Source organism: Rhinopithecus roxellana, chromosome 2, assembly GCF_007565055.1.
Source record: "Rhinopithecus roxellana isolate Shanxi Qingling chromosome 2, ASM756505v1, whole genome shotgun sequence".
Lineage (NCBI taxonomy): Eukaryota > Metazoa > Chordata > Mammalia > Primates > Cercopithecidae > Rhinopithecus > Rhinopithecus roxellana.
The window spans coordinates 1,483,646-1,496,104 of record NC_044550.1 but is presented as its reverse complement, the minus strand read 5'-3'; the positions used below and the strand labels follow the sequence as shown (position 1 = coordinate 1,496,104).

The following is a 12,459-nucleotide window of genomic DNA, read 5'->3' as shown; positions in this document are numbered from 1 at the left end:
AATACAAGTATGTATTGTGTTATTTAGAATGTGTGGTGGAAATGAACTTGCTGAGTGATCTCAAAGGATTGGCACTGAATTGAAATAAATAAATATTCATGCTGAGTCTGGTTCAACTATAACTGCACCTGTAAGAATTGCTTTCCTTAGTATAAAACAAATCCAAATCACTCATGGCTTTACATTCCTGATCATTAAACTTGAAGCACTTTTTAATACTGCATGACTTTAACAAAAATATCTTAGCTGAGATTCAATGTTTGGTTGAGCCACACTCACTTGGACACCTTGGTTGCTTTTGTTTCTTCTGACCCCTCAGTTGTCTATGGCATGTGTAGATACAGGTGTATGGAAGTCGATGGCTAGTGGAAGTGGAATGATTTTAAGTCACTGTTATTCCACCACCTTTAATCTGTTGTTGCTCTTGATTTGTACCAGTGGCTGAGAAGACCAAAGAGCAAGTGACAAATGTTGGAGGAGCGGTGGTGACGGGTGTGACAGCAGTAGCCCAGAAGACAGTGGAGGGAGCAGGGAGCATTGCAGCAGCCACTGGCTTCGTCAAAAAGGACCAGTTGGGCAAGGTACGGTGTGTACACTTTGTGTTACATTTATAAGCTGGTGACATTATGATTCATTTTCATGTGAGGCCTGGAGGCAGGAGCAGGATACTTACTGTGGGGAATGGCTACCTGACCCTCCCCTTGTGAAAATGTGCTACCTTTATATTGGTCTTGCCTGTTCCAGGCATTAACCCAGATAAATGCCATGCAAATCTTATAATTATCATGATTGTTTCAATTTCTAGAAGAAAGTTAATGAAATAAAAAATGTAGTAAAATGTCAAAGGAACAGTGACATTTCAAAAAGAATGAGGGCTTTCATGTTAACTATAAGTCTTGGAATTTCTCTTCCTTGGAATAACAAATTTCTTTGTGCCTAATTTCTTAATTTCCAAAATAAAATTCTTTTACTTGATTTCTTTATAGTGACATCATCTCTTATTAAATGGCATATTTGCATATTACATAACAGTTCATTGCCAAATACATGTTTGTGGGAACTAAGAGGTTTAAAATATATATCAACCAGAGATCATAGTTTTGAGGTAGATTTTAAAATTCTGAGAAGAATTTTGACTGAATTTTTTTGACAAACATGGGACACAAATAAGATTATACCAAAGATACTATAACTTTCATTTTAAATATGAAACTAATACAGTATGAGGTGTCAACAATGATGAAATTTTACAAATGTCACCACTACAACAGCAAAATCATTTTTGCTTTTTCCCTGCCTCCTTGCTATTTCTTGAATAAATAAAGCATATCCTTGCCCTGACACCTTACTGGGGAGGCCTGCCTTAATCTACATAAAATTGGAGCCATTCTTCTCACCTCTGGTATTCTCAGTCTCCCTACTCTTTTTCTCCTTCCTTCCTTCCTTCCTTTTTCTTTCTTTTTTCTTCCTTCCTTCCTCTCTCTCTCTTCTTTCTTTCTTTCTTTCTTTCTTTCTTTCTTTCTTTCTTTCTTTCTTTCTTTCTTTCTTTCTTTCTTTCTTTCTTTCTTTCTTTCTTTCTTTCTTTCTTTCTTTCTTCTTTCTTTCTTTCTTCTTCTTTCTTTCTTTCTTCTTCTTCTTCCTCTTTCTCTTCCCTTCCTCCTTTCCTCCCTCCCTCCCTTCCTTCCTTCCTTCCTTCCTTCCTTCCTTCCTTCCTTCCTTCCTTCCTTTGTTTTACTTTCTTTCTTTGCCAAAGTGTTCTTCACCTTTAAATATAATAAATAATTTGCTTACTTTAATGTATTTTTAAAATTTTATTTCTCCCTTCTATGATGTAGGCACCATGAGAGTGAAATATATTTATTTTGTTCACTGATATTTCACAAGTGTCTGGGAGAGTTTCCAACTTATAGTAGACAATTAGCATACGTTTATTAAGAAGGAAAGAAAGGGCCGGGCGCGGTGGCTCAAGCCTGTAATCCCAGCACTTTGGGAGGCCGAGACGGGCGGATCACGAGGTCAGGAGATCGAGACCATCCTGGCTAACACGGTGAAACCCCGTCTCTACTAAAAATACAAAAACTAGCCGGGCGAGGTGGCGGGCGCCTGTAGTCCCCAGCTACTCGGGAGGCTGAGGCAGGAGAATGGGGTAAACCCGAGAGGCGGAGCTTGCAGTGAGCTGAGATCTGGCCACTGCACTCCAGTCCGGGCGACAGAGCGAGACTCCGCCTCAAAAAAAAAAAAAAAAAAAAAAGAAGGAAAGAAAGGAAGGAAATAAGTGAGTAAGCAGAACAACTTTTATTTATGGGTCTTTTATAATCATATCCTTATTATAAGAACAGTGCTATTCAGCTATCCAAAAGTTAAAATCAAAATGATTTTGGATGAATCTCTTGAAAATTGTGTGAAAGAAGTTTTATTTGCTGGCAAACTATTCTGGGTTGTTTCCACTTCATGTAATCCTAAGTAGCAGCCTTACCTTGATAGCCCATTAAAACACTGATAACAAAAAGGCAGAACAAAAATATCTGTGATATATTTAGATTTACTACATGAAGTTACATGTCTAGTGTCTGGTGCAATGGATGCTAATTATGGCAAATCCTGACTGGGTTTCTAGTGAAGTTCTTCAGCTAATGTTGAGTGCATGGTTGGTCATGGTGATATCCCTTTGTACAAAATATGCTTTTCAAATAATCTTATTAGGGATAATAATTATATTAATTTCTGGCTTCCATCTAAAATTATAATTCTATTTACAGCTTTGTAAGATTTCACAAGTTAAGAGGGACCTCAAATTAAAATAGTACACAGGCAATTAACCAGTTTTGTGTCTCAGACCCTTTTCACAATCTAATAGACGCTATGGACCCTCTTAGCTTCAGAAAAATGTGCCCTCACATACACACATCAAAGGGCTTAATGGGAAGTCCATTGACAGACCCTCTGTTCAGATCAATCTTCTGATTGTACAGATGAGAAAACTGAAATCAACAGAGGAAGTGGGGAGTCCAAGATTGTACAGTCATTTGGAATAGACTGGACACCAATAGTACTTTTCCAGCCACTATATCACTTCCCCAAGCATTTCCTCAAAACTTACCTTCCTTCGGGTCTTTATACATTCAGTTATGGACAATTAGATTTAACTAGAGAATTTTATTGCTTCAGAATATTAAGCAACAGGGAAACATGTACCATCCTTTCTTTATTCACCTGCACTTAAGGCATACCATATAAATTGCAAATGGAGCATGAAAGTGCTTAATCTTTTACAAAACTGTGTTTGCTTTCCACCCATCTAAAAATGCTGCTATTTATTTTAATATTTAAAGCAGAAATCTAAATGATGTGACAAAATTAATCATTTGGAGATATTTCCCTTATAGGTACTAGAGTATCTTACTGATTTCTTTTTTTTTTTTTTTTTTTTTGAGACGGAGTCTCGCTCTGTCGCCGGGGCTGGAGTGCGGTGGCCGGATCTCAGCTCACTGCAAGCTCCGCCTCCCGGGTTCACGCCATTCTCCTGCCTCAGCCTCCCGAGTAGCTGGGACTACAGGCGCCCACCACCTCGCCCGGCTAGATTTTTGTATTTTTTAGTAGAGACGGGGTTTCACTGTGTTAGCCAGGATGGTCTCGATCTCCTGACCTCGTGATCCGCCCGTCTCGGCCTCCCAAAGTGCTGGGATTACAGGCTTGAGCCACTGCGCCCGGCCGTATCTTACTGATTTCTAATATGAAAATGAAGTCATAAAACCTAGAAATTTCAGCATAGTTGTGGAAATAAACACTGGACTGAGAGTGAAAATGGCTAGTCTTCATCTCTGCTCATACACCACCTGACTGGATAACCTTTTGCAGATCTCCTAAAAGTCTTTCTCATATAATGAGGAAGCTCTACTAGAAAATTGTTGAAGTCTAATTTAGCAGTAAAGTTCTGAGTTTCTAAAATAATTCAGAGAGTACTCTAATACATGTCTGCAATTGTGACCACATCTATGGGATGCTAAAATATCTGGATGGTTTCAATGAAAGTATTTAATTTGTTCATTATGATATTTGAAATAATTTATTTCATTTTTTAAACTCTGATCAAAATGAGCCTGGCAACTAGAAATAAGCAAAATCTTTTTGCTTCAAATGCTTATTAATGACCACATTGAGACTCTCATTCATCATTCAAGAAAGAATGTTTGCTCACACTGTGCCAGAAACTTGGAGGAAGAGGGATGTGACAAGTAGGGATACCAGATGTCTAGCTTGTAGAAGTGGATTAATGGCTGTACTTTAAGATCAGGAACACTGAAAGGGAGTAATGGCACCGGTTTTAACCTTTCATGCCCTTTGAGGGTATTTGGCCCATCACCCTCTAGTTGATGAGGGGGGAAATTTTCCTCTCCTTTCACAAATATGGGGAAATTAAATGACGTAATTCTGAACAATCAATAAATCAAGAGTAAATCAAAGAAGATACCAGTTTTGTGAATTTGATCATATGAATATAGCTGCCCTTATTAATAATTTCTGAGTATAAGACTAGTTAAAGGACAAATGAGTTATCTTGAATTATAATAATTTGTTTTACAAAACAATATTAACTCTTGTGTTTAGAATTAGAATTAGAATAGAATTAGAATTAGAATAATAGATCTTTTGATCTATATTTTACTCATGTACACATAAGAAGTTATCAGTCATATAATTCATTTCTTGAAGTTCATACCTTTTATTGGCAGAGTAGAAACAGGTTAAAAGTGCACTGGCAGAAATTTTAAGTGCAAAGCAACAGTGATGTTATATAGAGAAAATTTATATTTCCTACTTCTATTGAGGAAGAAACATCTGCTTGTTCTAAGAATACTGTACAAAGAAAGTGACTTGGATCAGCATTATTCTGTGGTGCTACTATGCGTGCAGTGTGGAGCTAGCCACCAGAACACTTGGTCTATCCCAGCTCCTCAACAGTGTCTTGCATGTGGCTGGTGCTCAAATAAATCCTTGTTGAACTAATGACCATTTCTTTCAAGCCACATGGAATGCTCTAAAAGAGTTGAGTCCTGAAGTTTTTATATTTTTATAATTTTCTGGAGTTTTAGAGAGCAAAAGTCCTGAATAAACTGTGAAGCCACTGCCTGACAAATAATACAGCAGTCAGCTTCATTATCGTATCCCATTTAGACACTGACTTATCTACATGATGATTAATAGTTTTCATGCAAGAAATAAGCTTGAAATATCTGTTGCCTCAGGTACTGAAAACATCCAGGGTCAGCAATGTTATTTATTGTTGTTCAAAATCAGAATGAAGTTCCTAAACAATGCCATTTTGGAAAAATTGGATCAATAGATTATAAACAGTTTTTTACAATCCTGATTCAAATGGATTAACGTGTGTATATTCTGTAATAATCCTGACTTAATTCATAAAAGGATAGCTAGCCAGTTGTGTGGCAGATGAATAAAACAAAAGCAGGATTTAAAATGTCAGATTTGACATCATGAACTATAATATCTAAGCATTCTTTTACTCACTTCCTTTGACTTACTACACCTGTCATGTTGGACTTCATGTAAATTTATTTTTAAATGCTTGAGTGTTATGGACCCTCTGATTAAATGGTTAATCAGATGATGTATGCTGCCATCAGCTGAATCATTTAATGCTGATTTCACAAACAAGCACAGGTCACAGGCAACCTTTCAGATTTCTTTGAAGAAGCACACACAGGTCATAGGCACAATCTTAAAATAATTTTATAACAAGGTAGTAATAAAAGATGTCAGGACTGGAGAAATATTTTAATTTATAGTAAACTTTCCCCTTAAGTGTCTAATAATGATTAATATAATACATTGCCTCAAATAATTAGAAGTTTGGTTCTTGTCCTTGTGCTTGACTTCAGAAGATAACCAGATGACTGTTAGGTATATTTAGACCTAAATTAAAAGCTTTGAGGCACAGTGAATTGCTTGATTTGTATTTGTGTTTGGAGTGGCATATACTATTACTGGCACTATAATCTTATATTAAAGCATACTGTGATTATTAAAGAAAAATTTTAGACTGATTTGTTTCTAAAGATATGTAACAGTGATATTTTGCAATGTGGTATGTAAAAGTTGTTATCTTTTTACTCATATGAGAGTCCACTAATGGTACATAAACTGTCCCCACTTAGAAACACAATTATTATGGCCTTTCTTTGTATCTGACAAAATTTCACTGGGTTCAAGATGGATGAATAACGAATTATAATGACCCTTAATGCTGTAAGGTTCTAGGTGGGAAAGTAGTCTGTAATTATGTATAAAATTATAAGGAAAACAGGCTTACTGCTATGTTTTCACTAAAAATCATTAACTGAGTACTTAATATGTGCCAGACACTCAGCTGGGCACCATGAGGAATACAAAACTGAGTAACACATAAGAAATGGGCAGTTCAGGCCGGGAGACTGACATATTTACCCTTGGAAAAAAGGAGCAGCTGTAGTCTCTGAGAACAATATGGTTTGTAACAAGTATACATCCATCATGAAAAAAAGGAGATTTATCTTAGAAATGAGAGAGGCTGATGCTGTCAATAAATATAATACATTAAATTGTGTCTTTGTCAGTAGATTGAAATTACCTCACACACACACGCAGATAGTAGCCATGATATTTTAGCTGTTTAGATATAGAGACAAATACTTCCACCCACATCTTAGAATCAGTGGTTAATAGTCTGTACCCACAACATATACATGACTATACATACAATTTTAATATTCAAAGAACTGATTGTGATTATAGTTTTGTTTGTCAAAGAAATGTATTATAGGATGAGTGGGATAGAACTGCATCACGGTACACCAACAAATAGGTTTAAATCATTTTCGTGCACTTCCCTTGTTCCTTCATAAATGTTTAACATAGCTTAAAATTCTGTGAACTGCAATGTGAGAGCAATGACCACATTTTTATGAACCCATTTTTACTGTGCATGTGCTAACGTCTATTGTTAGTATTCCTTCACTTGCAACGATAGCGTGATAATTTTGCTGGTTTCATTAATGAGAAACTATTAAATATAGGATGACTTCAAACTTAGGTGCATTTTAAAATTATTTTTAATTGTATACATTTAAGTTGTACAGCATGATGTTTTCAGATACTTATCTTTATATATATACACACATACATATATATACACATACATACATAAAAGTGATTCCTACATTGAAGCAAATTAACATAACCATCATCATATAGTTACCTTTCTTTTTTTTACCAACAGTACCTAAAATCCACTTTCTTGAAAAATTACCAGTATGCACTGCAATATTATTAACAATAATCTTCGTGTTGTACATTATATCTTTAGACTTACTCATCTTATGTGACTTAGGTTTGTTTTTACCTCTATTACCATCTGAGCCATATTTCCACTTTGTAATTTGATAATAAACTTGGAAAAATAGCATTTATATGTTTAGGTGACAAGCATAAATAGGATAAGATGTGTTTATATATTATTCCATATGTCTTGTCTCCAACTACAAAGATAAATAATCAATTTGTTCCTAAAAAGTAAGAAATAATTTGACTTTTCTGCCCCTTCAAGCATAGGCTGTTAGTTTTTAAGTTTCAGGGAGACATTAATAATGCTATTTGCTTTATCAAGAGGAAATTGTCAAAAGAGGTCTTATGGTTCTCAAACTATTCAAAGTATTTAAAAATTAGGACAAAATATGTTTACTTGATATTCAAGGCTACAGAAATAAGGTAAATGAGATGCCAATTGTGTTTTTCATGCAAATATATAATTATGCATACAAGAGTTAGATGATACATCTCATCAATTGGATTGTTCTTCTACAAGGAGAAAATGAACAATTTGTCAACTCATATATGAAGTACTTTTTATAAGAAACTGTATTAAAACTTTTACCAACATTTGGATTGTTAAATTGCAATTTAAATATCCCCCTCTACCAGGTGATTCTGGAATCACTAAGCAATTACTTGTGAAAATTCCAAAGTGGCATTTAATTCTTATTAATGCCATAGTGAATACTAATGCAAAGAATACTGAGCCAGAAACTATGTTTGTTGAATAAATAGATTATTTATTGAACAAGTAAATGAAAAAATGGAAAGAAAGAACGAATATATATTTTATCTTCCTGCTTAGATGTGGGACTGTCCTACTTTTCTCTTGTGTTCACAACAATATGATGAATCTAATTGGAATTCAGTTCACAGGAATGAATTCAGTTACATTATGGATTGTGATGAATAATGTACACTTTTAATTTAATGAAATCAAATAGATTTTAACCATCTATGCTTACAATGGAGTGACATAAGTCTGACAATCCTTAATATCAAGTCGTCTCCAATTCACATGTGTACACACTTTTTTTCTATTTGGTTATTGGGAATCCTCGAAATCGAAAAATCGAAAATTGCCCTTTCAGTGTATGTTACAGTATTCATGCCACACAGATTTTCTGAGGTTGTACACACAGCTTTACCTTGAGGCTCCAATTTTTGCTCAGTGGATTGAGTATGTATTATTTGTTATTGCTAAGGGAAATCGGAAGAGGCATGTGCTTCCTACTTATGTCACATAGCTTTGAGATTAATGTAATTATCCTATAAAGCATAGATAGATAGAAATACTTCATCCTTAATTTCTAATATATGACATGTCTAAAGTAGGCACCTTTAAAAGATAATCTTCACTATATACTAATGGCTGCTTATAGTGGCAATTCATCTTTCACGGTAGTCCTACAAAGGTATACTAACATTTATGAGTTCGAAACAAAGGCAATTCACAAGTGTTCTACTAGAGATGGTCTATATCTGCTGTTTGATCCAGCATGACAGCCAGCTGGCCCTCCTGTGCATGCGGGCTCCTGGTTTAACTGCACCATTTTGTTTGGTCATATACAGGGAAAACATGGCTTGGTGTGGAGGGCATGGGCTCGAATTCAGGGAACAGAGAGTTGGTCTTGTCTCTCTCACTCTACTAGATGATATCATCTTCCCTCTCTGAGCGTGAGTTTTCTTATCTGTGAAATAAAAATGTTGAATTAAATGAGTTCAAAATGTTTTCAGTCTGTGTATAATAGCTTGAATCTTAAGACAATGTATTCAATTATGCATTGCCAGACCCCTGGCAAATCATTTAACCTTTCTAAACCATAGCTACTCATCTGTAACTGGCCAGTCAACTGCCCAGGGTTGGAGTGTGAATGAAAGAAAATAATGCAGACAAAAGATTTAAAAATAGCGTAGTGCATTATACAGTTATAATATTTTGCTAAGAACTTACATTTTCTCTAAGAAATGTGTTGATATATGATCATAGAAAATCTTTTCCATATTCTTTGATGATATTAAGTAAGTAAATTGTATAACATAAAGAGGGAAAAGCATCACTGAACATGTTGTTTTATTTAGCTAAATAAAATGTAATCACCATTAGTTTTCCTCTGATTTCCCCAAAGTCATGTGGTTCCATTGAGTATGATGCACATGGTATAATTAGAATGGGTTCTCTGCTCATCAAATAATATTGGGAAACGTTGAAATGAACAAAGTTTAAAAGTATATCTGTTAAGCTGAAGCAAATCTCTGAGTCCTTAATATTGTATGTAAGAGGAATAGTTACCATCTTTCCTAATGCTCTTTGATACCAACCCCATGGAGAATAGTTCTAGGTGTTTAGTAGAACACAGATTTAGGGTGCCACAGGTTAATTGGAACTGTTCCCTGCAATCTTTTATTCTTTTTCTTAATAATGGCTGATTTTAGGTCCTAGATGAAAGACATTTAGAGAGATTATCGGGACTCAGCATCCTATATCAGAATCCATTCTTTTATAGTCATTTTCTATTACATTTCTTGGGACGACACCAAAGAAATGACCATCTTCATTCCCATAAGGCTTTGTACCAAATGCTGACAAACATCCTTGGTGACCTGGAAGGGGACAGGTCTAAGTAGATTGCAGCTGTGAAACTGGCCGATGAATTATCTCAGCCCCTTTTACTCGCATCCAAAGGCAGGACAGTCCATTAAGGGGAAGGAGGGCAGAGAGTTTTTCCTTGAGCTAATTTCCTATGCCAGAACTTTTTAGAATGGAAGCATTTCCAGAGGAGAAACAACCCCAAGCACAGTTCAAAGCCCCATCCTGTCAAGTTCATTTGAAAGTGGGATGGTTTATCTGCAAAGGAGGAAAGGATGAAGGATAGGGATGGGAATATCCTTACCCTTCAGAGAGTCTGGTTTTCATCCTGCACTTTTACTGCACAGCCATGAATGTCTTGGGGTGAATCTACAATATGATATACCATATGGTCTAAACGTGCCTGGCTGATCCTCTCTGATAACTTCAGGGGTCTAAAAGGGATAACATGCTCTCCTGTCACTCACCAACTCTGTCCACCATATTTCACCCAGCCTGCCACTGCCTTCACTTCCATCCAAGGCCTAATCTGAGCCTGTGGGAAACTTAAGAACTCCTACCACAACTGCCTGAACTCTCGGGAACCAGGGTGTATGGGTGTGACGGGAAGTGGGCATACATTCTCCAACTTGGTATGTCAGCCCCAGCGTCTGTATGAGTGTTTGCTCACACTCTGACTGCAGGCCTTGCTCCTCAAGGCCTGCATCCCACCAGGGAGTAAGACCCAAGTCCTTCCTGCTTTCAGACAACACCAAGTCTCACGAGGCCCCAGTTGCCTCCACAGAGGAAGGACCAGAGAAGACAAATTCTAATGTACCACTAATACTTCCCTTCTTATTAACTTCCTTGAAAATCCCTTCTCCCTCTTTCTTTTTATGCTTTGCTAATAAAAAGATAATGAAAGGGTCTGGCACTTGGAATTTAGAATAGATACATGGTTTTTAACCTGCAGATGTATTCAACAATAACCCTTGCGTCTTCTACTAAGACATGGGCTAGGAATGGACAAGCCAATTCCCAGGGTCACAGTGCCTCAGCTGATGTTTCATATTTTCAGCAACTTTATGTTAGAGATGTCTATCAATCAGCAACAATATGGTCAGAGAATAAACTAATAAAGGTCATTTTGAGGACATGTTGGAAGTCTATTAAAAGCATTGAAATTATGCATGCTCTGACCAGTTTCATGTCTAAGAATTTAAATGATCATAAGTTTAAATATGAAGACATTTATCACAGAATTGATTATAATACAAAGTTGAAAAAAGGTGCTAGAAGTTTGACAATAGGGACCTCATTAAATGCATTGTGGTTGATCGATACAGTGGTTTGCTGAACAGCCATTAAAATGTTGTAGAATAGTTATTAATGGTGTGGAAGGATGCTATTGTTGCAGTATGTGAAAAGAACAAATTACAAAGCAGTTTGTACAGTATAACATTTTTGTTTTTAAAAACCTGTATGCGGTGTATGTATGTATAAAGACCTGGAGTAAATGCACCACATACTCAATTTTTCTCAGTGAAGCCCATTTTGCATTTTGGGCTGGGTAATTCTTTGCTGTGGAGAACTCCCATTCATTGTAGGATGTTTACAAGCCCTGGGCCTTATCTCTTTAATGCCAGTAGACTCCCCCAGCATGGCAACAAACACAAAATTGTCTCTTATATTGTCCTTAAGGAAATTTTGCAACTGAATAACTATTTCTGGGTCCTATATTACAGTCTGGATTATTGTGTTCCTTTCTTATTTTTATTTTATCCAATTCCCTTTAATAAGCATGTACTGGATTCATAAAAAAGCATCATAAATGGTAATTATAATATTCTGCACGGGTTAAAACTTATGTAACTAAGTATTCTGCTGCTTTAGCCACAATTGTAATTTATGCTACTTTTCCTTCTTAAGTTCCAAGTTCCCACGTGCATTCATTCAACGGATTCGAAGGTCATTTTAGCTTGATAGACTCTTAAAAGTTAGGGTTATCATTTCTGCTATTTTTTCTTTCAGTTACCCATTTGTCCACCCATCCATCTGATCCACTTTGTTGATGCATGCTGTGTATAAAATATGACACCGACCTGGCGCGGTGGCTCATGCCTGTAATCCCAGCACTTTGGGAGGCCGAGGCAGGTAGATCACCTGAGATCAGGAGTTTGAGACCAGCCTGGCCAACATGGAAAAACATTGTCTCTACTAAAAATACAAAAATTAGCCAGGTGTGGTGGCAGATGCCTGTAATCCCAGCTACTAAGGACGCTGAACCAGGAGAATCGCTTGATCCTGGAAGGCAAAGGTTGCAGTGAGCTGAGATCATGCCAATACACTCCAGCCTGGGTGACAGAGCAAGACTCCATCTCAAAAAAAAAAAAAAAAAAAAAAAAAAAAACTATGCCAAGCATCATCAAAAATATAGTGATATTTAAGACCTATTTGTTATGCTTTAGGCATTGACATCTAGCTGTCAATCATGAATACGTGCAAGAATCTATCTATTAATA

At 36.3% G+C, this 12,459-nt stretch overlaps 1 protein-coding gene across 9 annotated transcripts in view; it reads left to right on the top strand.

The window, feature by feature from the left end:
- Positions 1-12,459, top strand: part of SNCA (synuclein alpha) — a 122,726-nt gene that overhangs the window by 21,172 nt on the left and 89,095 nt on the right. For all 9 annotated transcript variants that reach the window (XM_030921217.1, XM_030921209.1, XM_010376279.2 and 6 more), the window contains one exon: positions 439-581. In XM_030921217.1, the coding sequence (XP_030777077.1) occupies positions 439-581 (143 nt within the window). The remainder of the gene's footprint in view (positions 1-438; positions 582-12,459) is intronic.